Raw genomic sequence first — 18946 nt, 5'->3', positions numbered from 1 at the left:
GAGACAGTGGGAGGGAGAGAGGGGAAGAGTGAAAGGGGCGGGTGAGGAGCCAGTGAAGGGAGATATCTTTCAGCGATAAGAAACAATACACAGACTGTTTACTGCAGAGCCGTTTGTTGGAAGTGTGGTAGGGGTGGTGGGTCTGCCTCCCGTTACATTGGCGGTACTGCTGTGCTTCCTGTCTGGGCAGCACAGGGGCACACATGTCGCTGCTGATGATTTAAAAACGAACAAATAGTGTAATAAAGGGCAATAATGTCAATGCCAAAGTTGCTAGGAATAATACAAATTAATAATATTATCCTACTATCATCTTGTGGCGGAGGAGTTTGTCCCTCGGCCGGGGTGGAGAGGACGCGCCTTGTAAGAAAAGCTGCAAGGTCCAGTGCCTTGGTGCTTCTGTCAGGGCGCTTTATAATCCAGCTTATGGCGGTGAGGTCTGTCCCTCGGCCGGTGTGGAGGGCCTTGTAAGAAAAGCTGCGAGGTCCAGTGAGTTCACAAATGCTAACATCAGAAACCTGGGCATCTGTGTGTGAAATTTGTTTATTAAACAGAAAACAAGAGAACCACGTGGGAGTGATGGAGGGGGCACGTGCAGTGGGGTGAAGGATACACGCACCACAGCTGTGCATTGTAGAGTGGGGTGAAAGGAAGCACGCACCACAGCTGTGCAATGTGCAATAAGGTGAAAGGAAGCACGCACCACAGCTGTGCACTGGGGTGAAAGGAGACACACACCACATATCTGCACTGTGCAGTGTTGTGTAAGGAAGCACGCGCCACTACTGTGCAGTAGGGTGAAAGGAAGCACTCTCCACAGCTGTGTACTGTGCAATGGGGGGAAAGGAAGCACACACCACAGCCGTGCACTGTGCAGAGTTGTCAAAGGTAGCACGCATCACAGCCGCGCAGAGGTGTGAAAGGAAGCGCGCACCATGGTGCTGAAAAAACATGAATGTTAAAAGGTGTGGTCAATTCTTAAGCTGTGTACTGTGCAATGGGGGGAAAGGAAGCACGCACCAATGCTGTACACTGTGCAGAGATGTGGAAGGTAGCACACACCACAGCTAAGCAGAGGCATTATTTAGCAGCCTGTGCCAGTAAACACGCACAAAAAGCAAGTGCTAATAATTAAGTGCCCATGTGCGCACCAGCAGACACCGGCTTAAATTAAGTCCCCAGCAAGGGTCTGCGTTACACCCCTGGATCGAGCGAGCACCAAAAGCAATGTGAGGAAAGGAAACACGCACCACAGCTGTGTATTATGGAGAGACATCAAAGGTAGTACGCACCACAGCTGCGCATAGGTGTGAAAGGAAGCGCACACACCAGTGATGAAAAAATGCTAATGTTAAAAGGTGCGATCCATTTTTAAGATGGTAACGAAAAAGAGGCGACTATAGAGGCCAACTACAGAGTACAGCAAATGTCTTGACAATAACATACTAATACAAAGATAGCGGTGCAGGAAGAGAGTGCTAACATAGATGAAATGCGAGTGCTGGAAAAAGAAATGCGCACTCTTGTGGCGGTGGGGTCTGTCCCTTGGCCGGGGTGGAGGGGACACGCCTTATTAGTATCTTATTGTCATGAATGCAAGTGCTGGGAAAGTAGCACGCACTCTTGTGGCGGTGGGGTCTGTCCCTTGGCTGGGGTGGAGGGGACGCGCCTTGTAAGGAAAGCTGCAAGGTCTTGAAATGAAACATGACACACAACAGATGGCCCGCTGCACGCCGGTGCACGCTCCAGACAGCTAAACGCTGTGGGAGTAAACATTATCAGAGAAGGTGGGACATGCACCCGCCTTTGGCCAATGCATGCTTTCATTTTTGAAAGCCACACGGAAAGGCCAATAGCATGTGTGGAAAATCAAACACCACACGCACAAGTTTGCAGAAAGTTTGAAGTGATTCCTAAAGGCCTTCTCCTAGAGCAACGCATGTGCGCTGCGCTAGGCTCGACCTAAAAAGATGCACCGTGTGACATCCGAAGTAAAAGGGCCAGTAGCCATGGGAGGTTACAGATGAAGACAAGGCAGTACTGCAGTACTAAGGAGAGACTAACAAGCCTCTTTATTAATCAGACGCCAGCATTTACGTAGGACACTGACACAAGCCAATGACAAATATGAGCGGAGTGGGCAGGGCTTCTATTACATACGCCACTACAAGTCTCTCAGAGCAGCGCATGCGCGCTGACTTTAAGCTCGACCTAAAAAACAACTTGTACGCATCCGGATCCAAACACTAGATGGCGGAAGTATGCAAAACATGTGCATCTACAGCCACACCTGCCTCGAACATGTGTATTTTTAGATAATGGTTGACATTTAACAGGCATTCTGGGTAAAAGAAACCTAACGCAATCATGCAAGACACTCCCCTGCATATCTAGTATTCAGAAATGTCTGGGGTTTGTAGCTTTTTCTCAAAGGTGGCCGAGCCCGGGCCAAAAATCGCAGCTACCCACATCACCAATATGGATCTATTTGCGGGGCAAAATCTTGATGTCTCCACATTCCATTTTTGGGCCTTTCCTCGAAAGGGTGATAGGCCCATCCACACAACTGGTGTACATTTTTTATCGGGACAAGTGTGGGAATGCTGAGTGATTGGAATTTTGTGGATCCAACAGATTCTGGAACTTTCTCTCACACAATCATGAGAAAAATGTGTAATTTTAGCCAATGTTTGATGTTTGTACAGCATTCTGGCTAAGAAAAAGTATTGGGATCCATGCAAGTCTCCCTAGATTCTCTTGTGTGTTTAGTTGTCAAAAAATGTCTAGGGTGGGTAGGTTTTGATAGCTGGTGGTCAATCCCAGGCCCAAATATGGCAGCCATCAACATTGCCAGAATGAAGCAATTTGTGAGGCAAAATCTTGATGTCTCCGTGTTACATTTTTAAACCCATTCTGTCACCGCCAACAGACCCAGCCACGCAAGTAGAGTACCATTTCTATCAGGAAATGTGTGCCAACACAGAATAGTAGTAGTAACTTTATTTTCGGTCAACAGACCATAAAAAATACAGAAGCATAAAAAGAAACAACAAAAAAAACATTTAAAACAATTAACTTAAAAAGTTCTGCCTAATACGCCACATATACAACAAATAGCGAGAGACTGCAAACACAATGGGAGGATGGGTATCATAAATCAATATCCTGCAAGCCTGTGTATAGTGCAAAAATCCCAGATTCCTGCAAATAGGAATCAACCAGCGTTTTCTGGATACAGAATAGGCAGGACAAAAAAACAAAACATGAGAAATATTCTCAGTATGGTAGGTGCATGCAGGGCAAACTGGAGTGTTTGATTTAGTCCACTTAGAAGTGAAAGATCTTATGGGAAGAGTAACATGGCGCAGCTGAATATACAGCTTACGAGCAGCTGGGGGTTCAATTAAATCCATGAAATCCTCGGCCCTAGGCTCTGTTTTTATTAGAAGGAACTCAGATGATAACCTACCCAAGGAAGATGAACTCATTAACGTCTGATGGTTTAACGTATGGATGTGAGAGAGGAGTATATTCCTAGATATCCCAGCACAATTGGTCTCCGGCGTGTCCCATAATCCAGGGAAACCAAGCCGACTACAAACTGCACTAATATGCCTAAACCAAGGGATCACTTTAGATCTAAGGATAGGCCAGATCTCAAAGAATTCAGCTCTATAGTCGGCCAATTCAGGGACAGACCACGGCCTCTTCCAGTACATAATTGGTCTAGCGCCTATTATCTCCTCTATTGAGGTTAACTCAAGGTCGAATCTAAGAGGGATCAACGGTGTACTAGGCGGTAGACCAATTAAGTTTCTGACAAAAGACTGCTCCACCCTTTTAAGATCAAGAGTCTGGGTCTGCATATGCCCCCAGAGTTCAGCCCCATAGATTGCTGACATTCTTGCTTGATGACAGTATATTGTAAGTGCAGGAGAAACCGGCCTAAAGGTAGATTCCTTAAAAACTTTAGTTAGTCGCCCTGCTAACTGGGTGAGCCTAAGCGTAGATCTAACAATCTGTTTATGCCAATCAAATTTCTCTGTGAGGGTAACACCCAAATATATGAACGTTTTGACCCTTTCCAAGGGGCTACCAAAAAGTACAGGGTTAGGGCGAGTACGTTTTGGGGGGTTGAAAATCATAAACTTTGTTTTTCCTATATTGATTTCCAACCCCCGGAGATGGCAAAACTCTACAAAACCATCAAGGGTTTTTTGAATGCCCGATGATGTTCTAGACAACAAGAGTGTGTCGTCCGCGAACATCAGAGCGGGCACTCTACCTGTGGCCAATCTAGGGGCATCAATATTAGGCACACCATTCAAATATTCGATAAGGCCGTTAATATAAAGGCTAAAAAGGGTTGGTGCCAAGACGCACCCTTGGCGAACTCCTTTCAAAACTGGAAATTGATCTGTGAGTTCTCCGTTCCTTCCGGACCTAACCTGTGCAAAATTGTTTAGGTGTAGCCTCGAGAGAATGGCTAACAAATAGGACGGGAGACCCATCTCCGCAAGGACTTTCCAGAGTTTACCACGTGGGACCAGGTCAAAAGCCGCCCGCAGGTCCACAAATACAAGGTAGAGGCTGCCACCCTCCACCTTAGCTGTTTTCCAATACAGGACCTGCAGGCGGAATATCTGGTCTAGGGTAGAAATACCAGACCTAAATCCTGCCTGGAGCGTAGATAGTATCCCCTTTTCTTCGATCCACCCGAGGATCCTATCCAAAATAACCCTCCCCATCAGTTTTTGTGATGTATCAATTAGGCTGATGGGTCTGTAATTTGAGGGGGTTAAAGGGCAACCCTTTTTAAGGATCGGCACAATTTCGGCTCCTAGCCAAGTAGGTGGCAGATCGTCGCCCAGCAAAATGCCGTTAAATAGAGTGACTAGATAAGGAGCCCAGATTTTTGGTTGTGTCCCAAACAGGTCCCCAGGCAGTTTATCCAGACCGGGAGCTTTTCCTGGAAGCAGATTTCCTAAAGCGATCTCAACCTCACGCAAAGTGATCAATTCATCTAATAAGGGGCATTGGCTAACAACAGTGGACCGGGCAGATTCTTCAAGTCCATTAGCACTATGGGGTTGCTGAGGTTCAGTGGCATTGATAACCATATCATATCATATTAGTGGAGAGGTGTGGCTCACTAGTTAGAGGCGGCAGACCCCTAAGCAGAGAATCGGCCAGGGACCAGGGTTCAATTCCCGACGCGGCAGGGTCGTGGACCAGGGTCAAAACGGACTCGATAATTCTCGCCTCGGTACCTACTCTAACCAGGAACACACTCGGCAACTCTGGGCATTAAGCTTGTCTCATCTCTACAACGGCCCCCCACAGACGCCGGGGATGCCTGGTTTCACCTTGGAGATACCCAGAAAGGGACCATCTCACAGGGATAGCCAGGACGGGTTCCCCAGCGGTCTACAGCGCCGGGACGCCCCGTTGCTGGGGTAGCTGTGCGCTTTACAAGTCTACAACATTTACATTTACATTTACATATCAACACACTCAGAAGTGCCATAAAGGGCACAGAAATGGCTTTCCCAAACGGAGGGGGCAATGTTGGTGGCAGGGGCCAAACTATGGCCACTAAGTCCAGAAGCTACTATAGTCCAAAATAGTTTAGAATTATTGTTACCAAGTGCAGAGCCCAGATTCTCCCACTTAGCAACTTCCCAATCCTTTTTAGCGTCACTAAGCGCCTTCTTATACGCAGAACGATGTAGTTTAATGGCTTCCCTATTACTAGTTTTTAAGGCTCTAAAGAGAGCCTTCCTGGTGGCCCGACAGAAAGCATTGTACCACTGAGGGGACGAAGTCCGTGGGCAATTAGCCCTTCTCTCAGGGCAAAGAATATCCTTAATTGCTGCTACCAAGTTGACATGGATTTCTGATGCCCTGCCTAGATGACCAACTTTCCCCATTTCTTCAAAAAAAGGGATCATGATCTTATATAAGGCAGCTAGCTTAGAATCGGAAATCTGGAAATCTAGCCATTTAACTCTTCGTCTACAGTTTGATATAATTAAAGGCACAGTGGCAGAGTGTTCAGCCAGAGTTTGGCATTTGAGCCCAAAGCTCCCTACCCTGAGTGAGAGTACCAGGGCATTATGGTCACTATCAGTTCTTTCAATAACTCTAAACTCATGCGCCTTGTCCCAGTGCCTAGCCTCTAAAAAGATGTAGTCAATTATCGAGGACTGGTTATGCCGATTAAATGTTGCATTCCCCGGTCTGTCAGGTTCCACCCTCCCATTGCAGGCTCGTAGTGAGGTTGTAAGCACAAATGACTGCAGTTGTAGAACTAGCGGGGTCCAAACCTTGACCCAAGGGGTCAATGGATGGGGAATCGCCCACAGTGAATCAACGTCATCTGGGCCACCCATGGTCGAGTCCATGAGTGGCTCAAAGTGACAGTTGAAATCACCGCCCACGATTAACACAGTAGAGGAGTCCATTGTCTGGGTAAGGGTCAACAGAATATCAATGGCCTCTGATACAAGACCCCGCCTAACTGGCCTTGAGTATACATTGAACAGGGCGATATTTGGCCCATTTAGTGTGGTCAACAATACACACTGAACGTCCTGCGAATTAGTACTTATTTGTGATGCAGTTACTCCCAGGTGCGTACCAACCCATATAGACAAACCCCCTGCAGGTCTACCCCTCTCACCCTTGCTGGCCATGATATCAAATGTAGCAAATCCCTGAGCTGAACTACTTTTTAATGCCCAGGTTTCTTGTAACATACAAATATCGTGGAGGGCCATAAAAGAGCCCCATTCAGGAATGGGCAGTTTGCTCTTAAGGCCCGCCACGTTCCAAGAAAGAATTTTTACATGGCCAGTCAGTAGATCTTGGTTAACTTGGTCATGGGACAGAGAACCACAAAAGTCATTAATCATATCAGATCCCTCTTCTGGTGCAGAGACATGCTCATAAGACAATGCATATTGGTCGGAAGAAGGTGAAACTGTTCCAGAGAGAGCAGGTTGTTGCAGGGAGAAAGTCTGCGGTAGGGAAGTTGGCTCGATATTCTCAGCCTGTTGCTCCATATTAATAGGCCTACTAATTAGAGATCCCCCCTGTCAATCGCAATCATCGAAGCCTGAGTGGGCATCGAATCTATTTGCGGCTTCCAGCGGGGTAAATGGTGGCCAATAGTCTATCCTCCTAAAACCATTTCGGTGGCTCCCAAAAGGCACAGTGGCCCAGTCGGATACACTTTCACAAGCCACAGGAATGGGTGCATGAATAAAGTGCTGATTATCAGAGGGTATGGATAATACTGATTGATGTGTCTGCATTCGAGCCGAAGCCCTGGGGTACGTCCTATGGGAGACTGCGGATCTTGGATAGAAATATGTCAATTCGCGAGGCATAATGGACCCGCTACTTTTGCCCAAAGTATAGTTAAGGATATGAGTAACAGCTCTGGGATCTCTAAAGTTAATAATGATTAGATCCCCCTCAATATCCTTAGCTCTACGTCCCAACCAGGGGAGTCGCCGAACGTGCAATATCTCCCCATTAACATTAAAGGGAAGAGGCCTATTTAGTGTAAGCCAATGCATAGTTTTATTTTTTGGCTCAAAAAACCCTTCCTTTTTGCCCTTTTCCAGTAACGGAACTCTCGTAAGCACTACCACGTAAGGGACCGCTTCTGGGGGTAAATCAACTTGATACCTTAAGTGGTCCACTGCCTTGGCTAAAAGAGTACCTCCCCTCACATTTTGGATATTTCCTGAAGTAGATTCTAACACTCCCCATGTCGCTTCACCCAGATAATTTTGTACTGGTTGGTGTTGGGCTGTATTGGGAGATATAACCGTAGGTTGACTGCCGGGGATGACCTTACCATTTTTCCTAATGGGAATGGAGGATGACACTGGTACAACAGGGGGAGGCAACACTAAATGTGCAAGATCTTTAGATGCCCCCACGTGTTCAGTGATAGCCAATTCTAGGTCCCCCAGGCGTTGCTCCATCTTTTTTAATCTTTCCATTACAGGTAAAACGAATGACCTTAATAGTCGTTCGATACTCTCAAGAGGGGCAACATGCAAACCTTCATTTGTCGAGCAATATGAGGAGCTAGTTGGGTCAGGGGAGGGGGATGCCATTGTAGTGTTAGAGCTTGTGTCCATGGGGGCCGCTGTAGATGAAATAAGTGGTACACTAGACTTTGGCATAGATACAATATCTAGAGTAGACCGTGGTCCCTTACCAAAGTCAGAATGGTTAATCTTATTCCTTTGAAGGTCACCTACCCTCTTTCTTCTTTTAGTGGGAGGGGGTCTTTGGCCTTTGGACACAATTGCCCTCCCAACCTTCTTTTTAGTAGCCTTAACCTCTGGTTGAAAGGAAACCATGATCATATCAGTTTCCTTGATAGAAGTACTAGAGGAAGATAAATTGATGGAGACATGCGAATTATTAGGTTTATCAGGTGAAGAGGGGGTGTCTCGAAGCAATATGGGAACATTATCAATAGCTAATGACTCCTGAATAATAGTGAGAGGACTTGGCTCGGAAGGAGTAGTATAGAGCAAAATGTCCGTAGGCAATCTATTTTTCATACATTCTATGGAGCGACGTCGCTCAGCCCTACGTTCAGCTAGTACAGTCTCCTTCCCATTAGCCAAAGCAGCCCTGGAGAAGTAGTCATCCAATGTACCCTTGTTTAAACCTCCTACAGTTGCGGGTGGATTTTTAAACAAAGTCTCGGACATAATTAACAAAGCAGTAGAATGTATCAGTACTCACGGTGGCCTCCAATGATTGGTAAAGTTAATGGATTGCCCCGGTCCGGTCTCCTCGTGCCTCTGAGGGCCACAGAGGGCCCGCTCTTTGCCCGGTCTTCGCCCCGGGTTTCCGTCCCGCTTGCGTTCCGCTAGCGCGGAAGGAGCGTGCGTCCCTTAAATACAAGTGAGTGGGAGGGAAGAGGCACCAGCTGCGCTCGGGATCAGCAATGCGCTAGGCAGGCTGGTCCTCGCAGTCCCGCCCAGCCGTCACAAGGTCTGTAGACTGTAATCTCCCCCAGCAGAATTCCGTGAAGATGTAGAAATGTGGCACCAGTGTTCCTGCCTTGGTCCGGTTTTTAAGTGCGGCGAGCGGCTCCCGCAAAGCGGGGGCCGCGAGACGTAATTGCAGTGCTGGAAGTGGTGGGAGGGAAGAGGCACCAGCTGCGCTCGGGATCAGCAATGCGCTAGGCAGGCTGGTCCTCGCAGTCCCGCCCAGCCGTCACAAGGTCTGTAGACTGTAATCTCCCCCAGCAGAATTCCGTGAAGATGTAGAAATGTGGCACCAGTGTTCCTGCCTTGGTCCGGTTTTTAAGTGCGGCGAGCGGCTCCCGCAAAGCGGGGGCCACGAGACGTAATTGCAGTGCTGGAAGTGGTGGGAGCGAAGAGGCACCAGCTGCGCTCGGGATCAGCAATGCGCTAGGCAGGCTGGTCCTCGCAGTCCCGCCCAGCCGTCACAAGGTCTGTAGACTGTAATCTCCCCCAGCAGAATTCCGTGAAGATGTAGAAATGTGGCACCAGTGTTCCTGCCTTGGTCCGGTTTTTAAGTGTGGCGAGCGGCCCCCGCAAAGCGGGGGCCGCGAGACGTAATTGCAGTGCTGGAAGTGGTGGGAGGGAAGAGGCACCAGCTGCGCTCGGGATCAGCAATGCGCTAGGCAGGCTGGTCCTCGCAGTCCCGCCCAGCCGTCACAAAGTCTGTAGACTGTAATCTCCCCCAGCAGAATTCCGTGAAGATGTAGAAATGTGGCACAGAATAGTATAACATTTGTTATTATAAATGTAATAGCTCTCTGTTTTTGTCTTTCAAATGTAAGGCAGTATGCAAGGAAAAACTCATTTTGCGAAATGCCCTCTGAATTACACAATAAAATGGGTAATCTCATGTTGTACGAATACCTACAATGTCTAACCTCAGTAATCTGGGCACAGTCAAAACAGCCACAGGTTTTCTTCATTCCCATTTTTTATTAGCTAGGCTGTACCTCAAAACCAACAAACACTATGTCCCTGTGACCAGAGGGCCTGATGGATGTAGTGGTTTATTACTTTTGTAAATTACCATTGGGGCAAAAATGTGTACTTAAATTCTTTTGTGATTTCAACAACTAATTTATTTGAGGAAACCATGAGGGCGTAACAGATGATCCCTTGCTCACTTCTGAATTTTGTCTACTTTTCAGAAATGTAAAGCTTTCTAATATCGCCCACGGGTTTCGCACCTGTTTCCAAAGTGGATAGACACCAAAAAATAGGACACATCAACTAACTCTTAGAAAAATGCAAAAAACTTTGGACAAAAATCTTGGTCAAGGTGGCAGCCGGTGTAGTCGTACTGTTATAAGCTCCGCTGAACCACACTGCACAGTGCATTCTGGAGAGCATCCTAAACCAATGCCTGATGTAGAATGTGTCCTGGGCCTTTCCTGGCCCACGTGGGCTGCCTGTTCTTGCTACCACTTACTCATGGGTCTGACATTTTTTTATTTTATTTATTTTTAAGGTTTTATATAGCGCTAGCTCCACCCAAGGATATCAGAGCGCGTTACATCAGCAATGGTAATAAACAAGGAAGCAGCAATAGCAATGCACGAAACAAATTCTACAGATGATCAGACAAAAATAAAAAGGAACCATTTAGAGTACATAGTGAGAAGAGTGCATATAAGATAAACAAAACACCAATTGAAAGAACAAGAATGTCGTTATAGATTGCACTTTTACAGTATGCCAAGGAGGGCTCAGGGGACATCGTAGGGTGTGGGGGAATATAATGAAGGGGAGGGTGGTGAGGAGGGTATGAGGAGGTGGGTGAGTGGGTGTGAGGGGTAGGTGGTGGGGTTGCCTAAGGCAGGAGGAGGGAAAATAGTCAAAAAGGAGAACAGGGAGTTAATTTCCCCAATATTTAGTGAGGAGGTGTATTTTAAGGTTTCTTTTGAAGTTGGCATAGGAGGGGTTGCATCAAAGGTCTTTGGGGAGGGCGTTTCAGATGGTTGGGGCCTTGCCAGAGAAAGAGCGGGATTGTGAGGCGCTTTTGTTTGAGTAGAGGGGGTATGAGAAGAAGAGTGTTGGTGCTTCTCAGCTTTCGGGAGCAGCCAGCTTTTTTGAGTTTAGTTGATAGGTAGGTTGGAGTCTACTGATAGAGGGCTTTGTGTAATACAGGCAATTTTATAGGAGGATCTACCTTCGATGGGGAGCCATTTGAGGGCCTTGAGGGCAGGTGAGATGCGGTCACAATGTTTACAGTTTGTTGTAAGTCTGGCTGCAAGGTTGAGGACGGATTTGATGGGGGCAAGGTGGATTTTGGGAGTACCAGAGAGAAGGGTATTTCCCTAGTCGATTTTGGATAGGACAAGAGATTGGGTAATTACTTTGAAGTCTTCAGCTGGAATAAAGGGTTTGATTCCTCAATGTCGCAGCCACGGCCTGGAGAAACATAGAGGCTACGCCCCTCTGTTGCAGGCCCAGCCTTTTGCTCGTCTGCGGCCCAGCGCTGTCTTACCCCGCAAAGGCTCTGGGGCAGATTTACAAGCCCCATGCGTAATTTTTGCGCAGCCATTGCGTCACTTTGTGTGACGCAGCAGCAGCGTAAAAATGCGGCCCATTTACGTGACGCATCTAGGGAGATGCATCACGTTGTAAAGCCCTGCGTCACATTATAACTGCGTCTACAAGATTTCACTGCGCCACTTCTAGGACGTCACTGCGTCAAATTCTTACGCCTGCTTGAAGCAGGTGTAAGGAGTGACGCAGCACGAGGATAGGCCTCTTCCTGCATGGCTGGAGTTGCGTCGTGCTTGCGACACGACTCCAGCAATGCGTGACTTTTACGTCAACAGATGCGTCAGAATTTCTGACGCATCTGTCAATTCTTGCGCCATGGTGCGCCGTGTTGTAAATACGGCGCATCCATAGTGGCGCAAGGGTTTCTCAGGGTGGCGCAGGGAAAGTGACGCATTTTTACAGATGCGTCACTTTCTTGTAAATCTGCCCCTCTGTGTTCTGGCCCGGCTATTGGCTGGTGGGACCACAGGGCTGATTTCTTCCCCTGCTTGCTGCTGTAGTCCTCTATGAACTCTACGAGGACTCCTATAGGGTGCCTGGGGCTGCGTGTGTTTCAGCCTTAGGCCAGTGGCTCCCTTGTGTCGGGCCATGTCGCGGGCATGCACCGGAGCCCATGCCTTGGAGATTTGCAGCTGCCTGTTGCTGCATGATGCTGGAAGGTCCTAACATCACCTGCACCTGCAGAACCCCTCAAACAGAGCCAGGATCCAGAGGTGCATTGGTGCTGGCTGCCGCCTGCTGTAGAGGACATCCGTGCTCCTGGGGCCTTAGGGCCCTAATTCAATGTACGTGCCCTTTCCTTAAGGGAAGAGGGAACACAGAAAATGCTACCACCTTCACCCCTCCCTATCTAGAATGCACTAGTGGACCCTTCTTCCTCCTTGACGCTATCCCTGTCCACCCCCCCATGACTCACAACATGACTGCTGACTGCCTGGTGCCACTGGGGGTGACAGCCGATTAGCTGGACCAATCGCTCAAACTGTGGGACCCAGATGAGTAAGCCTTGAGATATAGAATCAAATATATATAGAACAAAATGGTCAACAGAAAGCAAGACACATTAAATCTAAAACAACATTAAGAATTTGGAACATTCATACTAATCCTCTAAATTTAAAGATGTCCTATAAAACCTGATTATAGCCAAGATAGACTTTATTAGGTTCACTACAGAACAAGCATGTGATAATTTATTCAGAATCAAAGCTAGGTATTATGGAACCATAAACAAGATGGGTAAATTATCAGCTAAATATCTAAAAGTTAAAAAAGAGAGATCTATTATTGTTTCAATCATTGAGGAAAATACTGGCAGTATTAGGACAGCTCATAGGAACACTGCAGATATTTTTATTAATATTTACTCCAACTTGTATACTCCTGATTCCGTTCCTTCTTTAAATGCAATTAATAAATATTTATCTGACCTAGCAAGATATAAATAACCTAATTTAGATCTCTCGCCTTTAGAGAATAATTTGATACTAGACGCAGTACTGAATGCAAAATAATTATGTGAAAAAGGGAAATCTTCTGGGCCGGATGGTTTACCCCTAAACTTTTATTCAAATTTTTCTGACATGTTGGCCCCCTAAATTATTGTGTCTTTATGAGCATTTTTGTTTTACAAATACTACTCAAGGCACTTTTTTGCAAGCTACGACATGCCTCGTTTACAAACAAGTAAAATATACTTCCGACTGTAAAAACTACATCTAATATCATTAGTTAATAATGATTGCAAAATATTTGCTAAAATTTATTTGCTAAAAGTTTTGTTCCTGATAAACCAGAACAGGTTGGGTTTGTTAATGGAAGGATCGCCTCGGACAATGCAAGAGTTTTCTTTAGTATTATCTGCAAATCTGCTGAAGACTCCTTTTGCAGCATTGTCTTTGGATGCTGAGAAAGCGTTTGACCGCCTCCACCGGTATTTTATGTTAAATGCCTTGTATTGGTATGGTTTAGGCCATACATTTTTAAATATGGTTTCATCATTATGTGAAGCTCCCTGTGCCTCTAATTTTGCTCGAGGTTATTTCATCCATATTCCACACTGAAAGGGGCATTGGGCAAGGCTGTCCTCTGGTTCCTCTTCTCTATATTTTATCTGTTGAACCTTTTCTAGCTAAAATCTGACAAAATTCATATATTGAAGGGTTTTGATCTGGCTCTATGGAAGTTAAATACTCTGCTTACGCGGACGATGACCTGCTTTATATAAACAATCATGAGCATTCTTTAATAGCTTTTTATGAGGAAGTTGAAAACCTTCCTTATGTTTCTGGTTATAAACTTAATTCAAACAAATTTGGAGTTTCTGCTTTTAAACAAATTTTGTTTCAAAGACCTTTAACAATTATGATTTATTTGGTGTAAGGAAAAAATTTAATATTTAGGAGCCTGGTTCTCTAGGTCAGTTAATCAGACTTTAAAATATAATTTACAAAATGTCTTGGAAAAACATGAGTCTTTAGATAACAATTGGTCTTATACCTATCTTGGTGGGGTAGAATGGATTCTAATAAAATTATGATTTCACAAATAATTTTATATCTTCTTTCGATGTTACCTGTAATTTCCTAAAGTCTATCCGTTAGATTGTTATTTTGTTGTCTACATTTTTACGGCAAAATAGAAAGCCTAGAATTTCTCTGTATAAATAAAAATTACCTAAAGAAATAGGAGGGATAAAATTCCATAAATGTTCCGGTTATTATGATGCTTGTCTTTTATTGGATAGCCACTATAGTTATGCTTTATGTACTGTACTGCTAATTATTAATACAATAAAAATGTATACAATACAAAGACTCCTCATGTGCTCTATTCAATGGAATGTTTTTATTAAAATGCTTCTGAAATGCTTCTGGGTAAACTGCATCTACTTCCAGGATGAATATCACTCATCATAGAACTGTGGCAGGTCAGCACCAGCAATGACCTTGTGTTCACTTCCTGCCTTGGTAATAGTCACCATGTAGATCACGCCTCCGCTGGAGCCATCACGTGCCATCGCCAACGCTACAGCTGTGGAAAAACCAGAGAGGACACGTGCTAGTACTTCCCAGAGAGGCCATTCAGCAATTCAGAGACACTTGTGGCTGTTGACTTAAACACGTCTATGGTTGGAATTTTAAGACATATCTGCTGGCTTGACAGCAACAGTGACCGCAACAGACAGTCCTCTAAACTTATGCTGCTACAGATTGCAAACTACTGGTAAAGAGTGTTTAGGAAGAGACATTCATGACGTGACTGATGACCTGAGGATCTGTAAATCAGCTGTGGGGGTTCAGTAGCCTCTGCAGTGCACCCCACAGACCAGAGCAAACTAATTCATCTACCATGGAAGGGAAGTGAGATGGAGGCGGAGAGAGACAAACAGCAACAGAGATTGAGCAACATAGAAGAGAATGAGAGAAATGAGAAGACAGGAGGTAAGGAGGAGATGGGAGAGAGTAATAGAGATAACAACCATAGTGTGGTAAATAAAATTCCTTTACCGGGACTGAATTTGATACAGAAACATTATAAAATAGCTCAGTAAAATGAGAGGCAGAATCCGTGATATTGGAGTTTCGGAATGGGCTTTATTCCAGTGATCGATTATAATCGGTTGCTCCAAGTTCCATCACCACGGGGGTTCAGGAAGTGAAGTACATACATTATTGACATGAAATGACTTTTATAGTACATACATTACAATGAAGCGAATGCAATAGGCGTAACAATTGATAAGGAAAATGACGAGTTGTCTGCGTAACCAAAAGATGGGTGGAACAAGGAGTAAAAAGGAACATAATTGGTTATGATGTCACCTATAGGTGGATCTACAAGATAATACTTGGCATAGATGCGCGCGCAGCAGTATGACGTGTAATTGACGTGTAACTAGGGGGTGAAGGGGACTTGACATTTAGCTCTACATGTGGAGACAAAAAGTCTGGGGGGTCAAGTCAACCTAATCCCAAATCATATCTAACATCCTATGTTTAAAGAACTATGTTATCCAAGAAAGAAGGACTCTCGGACAGAATCTATTCTATACTGACTGTGTGTGCGTGTACAAGCGTCTAAGTGTCTACACTAAATGCGAGGGGGTAGGAATATTCCATGGTGACAGGGCTATGAATTACTTGCATAAGGGCAGAGAAGCCGGGCCTTTTGCTTGGTAACTGGAAGAATGTTTACTTAAACTACTAGGCAGGAATGCATCGGCTGAGGGGGAAGCAGATAATTCGAAGGTGAAATACAGTTCTTGGCAGAGAATAGGCTGATGTCAGGCTTCGTGAGCCGCGCAGAGAATGAGACAAAGTTCATGGTCACAGATGCAGGCTCAGACTGGAGCTTTCAGAGGCAGAAAGCAAGAAGAGTTTTGATGACAGAATCAGGGCCTACTTGCCTGGACTGTAAAATGGCATAAGTGAACCATATAAAGCTGGTGGCCTTTCATATTTAGGAATGGAATATCCGGCCTATTCATGGCGGATCTGACAGAGGACATGTTGACGTTGGACGCACATGTATTTGCGTCTTCATAACTGGAACTGGAGGGAACATACATGTACTTGTGATATGCACATAGAACTGTTGGGGTCCAAGATAGGGGACATAACTGACCAGAAAAATCCATATTTCCACATTCCCTCCTTGTCCCCTACTTGCCCTTCAAGAGATATCAATCTTCATTAATCCATTGATCTGTTCATATAGCATCATTTGTTCTTCTTTCTTCTTCCGTGACGAATGAAATCTTGGTGGTGGAATACACGATGTGGCACACAGACCACAGATCGCTGGTCCACATTGTAGACATAGACAGCAACTGAATAGTATGAGAAGGCCAATACCTAGGAAGGATAAAACTCTCCATCCCCAGGCTGATATCACACTCCAAAACCAACTGGACCAAGTCCAAGTCCCTGGGTTCTGGTGTATCTGGCTTACAATCTTATGAAGGCGAGTGATGGCTTTATATACAGATGGCGAATTTTCTGGTATGAATACGCAGCAGCTTGATCCGATGACCCTACAAGCTCCGCCCCTATCAGCCAGGATGACGTCAAGGACAAGACGATTTTGAAGCACAACAATCCGCATAGCAGACTGCTCTTCTGTTAAATTGCCTAAGGCGGAAATAGTCTCATTCACTACTGCTTCAAGGGTTCTAGTTAATCTACGTATCAGCTTACTATTAGTAACGGTACCTATGTAGGGAAAGATGCCTTTATTAAAATCTACATACTTGTCCCATGCCGTCTCAGTGTAATCGACAATGGGGAGATCTCTCCGCTCTCTGTTGTGTACTAAATGAATATTTCTGTAATAATCAGGAGGAGCTAGGAAAACAGGTGGCAAAAGGAATGCAATGTAGCAGGTACCATCCCAATCTAGAGGTAAACGCATATATGCAGTCTGACCACATACAAAGTAGGAATGGCGAGAAGCTCTAAATAAAGATTTGCCTTGATCACTGAATTCTACTGTAGTGGTGCATTTACTATGGCCCATATGTATGGAACCAACTTTTCTTACACATAATTCACCCTTCGCTGGGAATACTGACATGGTGGGCAAGACTAGTTCAATTTCGGATACGACATTTAGAATCATGAGATTAGGTGTAAAATTACCTAATCCATATACTTCATTTTCTAGATCAGTTCCTGTTCTTTTGGGGCGACCCTCCTTGTCGCGGTAACAGACCTTGAGTAAAACTAGGTTCAGGTTTCCCCATACCCAATGATCTTGGTAAACTGCTGTGTCTGAGTCTATGGAATTGATTAAACTAAACCATGCTCCACAGGAGCCATTGTGTGTAAATGGGTGTGGAAAGAATGGCAGGACTCCTTCATAATTCTGATAGGGAGGGAGCCGACCACACACCCAACAATTAGTAGCATTACTAGTCTGATGGGAATGATGTAACATACTAATGAAAGTGTTATTGCGCAGCGCAAGTCTATAAGACAATTCATGTGGAGGTAAGTCACTAAAAGAATGTTCAGCAGCAACATTATAAACATGTCTAGAAATAGGGTAATATATGTGCAACAACATACTTGTAATAATTATTAAAAGACTTAATAAAAGCAGAATTAATAATGTCACTATGCAGTGGCTACGCAGTGATTTACAATACGCCTGTCGTTTCAACATTTTCCGGGTATTTTCTCTACTCAGGTCCAAGGGATACATGTCAGAGACAATTCAACCGCTTCACCTTGGAGAGGACTTAAACAATCAAATTGCTCGACTTGTTGGGCCTAAGCTTTAGTTTGTAAAGTTCGGTTTCAGTCTTTTCAACCAAAGGAAGTTTTGAATCAGTCTGTGAGGGAGTGCAGGGCACAATGTCTATATCCGAGGATAGTCCATGAAATTTCTTGATATGACTTGAATGAATCCAGCCCTTGCGGCCCTCGATCTTCACGGCTGTCCTTGTGGTCAGCAGGACCAACTTGGGTGCTTTCCACCTGGGCTCCAGCTGAGTCTTTCGGTCGAAATTCCTCACAAAGACCAGGTCCCCCGGAACCACGTCATGGGGTTTCACCTCGGTGTTGTCGGGAAAGGCTGCAGCTACCTGTGAACGACAAGATTGTAGTGCAGACATCAAGGAAGCCAAGTAATCTGTCAGCATATTACAGTCAACATCAGTTATTTTGCGTGGTACGGGCGTCCCCCACATATTTGGTGGTCTACCGAAGATCACCTCATACGGGGATAGCCCTGTTCGAGAGTGTGCTACCATTCTCATGTAAAAGAGTGCAACTGGTAACGCTACTATCCAGTCGACACCTTTCTCTCTGCATATTTTGGACAATCTGATTTTCAGTATCTGATTATGTCTTTCTACGAGACCTGCTGCCTCGGGGTGTCGGACACAGTGGAATTTCCACTGATAACCTAACAGAAGTGAAACGTGTTTCATTAATTCGGATGAGAACGGCTGGCCGTTATCTGAGTGAACAACACGTGGTAAACCGTATCGTGGGAAGAATTCTCGAACCAACTGTTTGGCAGTAGTCGGGGCAGTGTAATCTGAAACCGGGTACGCCTCCGTCCAACGGGACAGAGCGCAGACAACTACGAGAACATATTTGAATCCTCGACATCGTTCCATCTGGATATAGTCCATCTGGAGTACTTCAAAAGGATTATTAGGAGGATGAAATCCACCCTGTTCTACGGGAACGCTTTTTCCTGGGTTGAACTGGCAACAGATCATACAGGTACGGACCTTTTGTTTGGCTGCTGCTCGTAAATGTTTATTGAACCAAATGTGTTGAATGCTGTCTAGCATAGCTTTTTCTCCTAGATGTGCTGGACTATGTATAGTGTTAATTATAACT

General features: G+C 45.3%; 1 protein-coding gene across 1 annotated transcript in view; it reads right to left on the bottom strand.

Moving 5' to 3' along the window:
- Positions 1-12731: 12731 nt before the first annotated feature.
- PSMB9 (proteasome 20S subunit beta 9) overlaps positions 12732-18946 on the bottom strand; it is a 240527-nt gene continuing 234312 nt past the window's right edge. The window contains exon 6 of the mRNA XM_085614621.1: positions 12732-14624. Coding sequence (XP_085470747.1) covers positions 14497-14624 — 128 coding nt within the window. The 3' untranslated portion in view covers positions 12732-14496. The remainder of the gene's footprint in view (positions 14625-18946) is intronic.

The sequence above is a fragment of the Triturus cristatus genome, chromosome 1_1, assembly GCF_964204655.1.
Source record: "Triturus cristatus chromosome 1_1, aTriCri1.1, whole genome shotgun sequence".
Taxonomy (NCBI): domain Eukaryota; kingdom Metazoa; phylum Chordata; class Amphibia; order Caudata; family Salamandridae; genus Triturus; species Triturus cristatus.
This window is presented reverse-complemented; position numbering and strand designations above follow the sequence as displayed.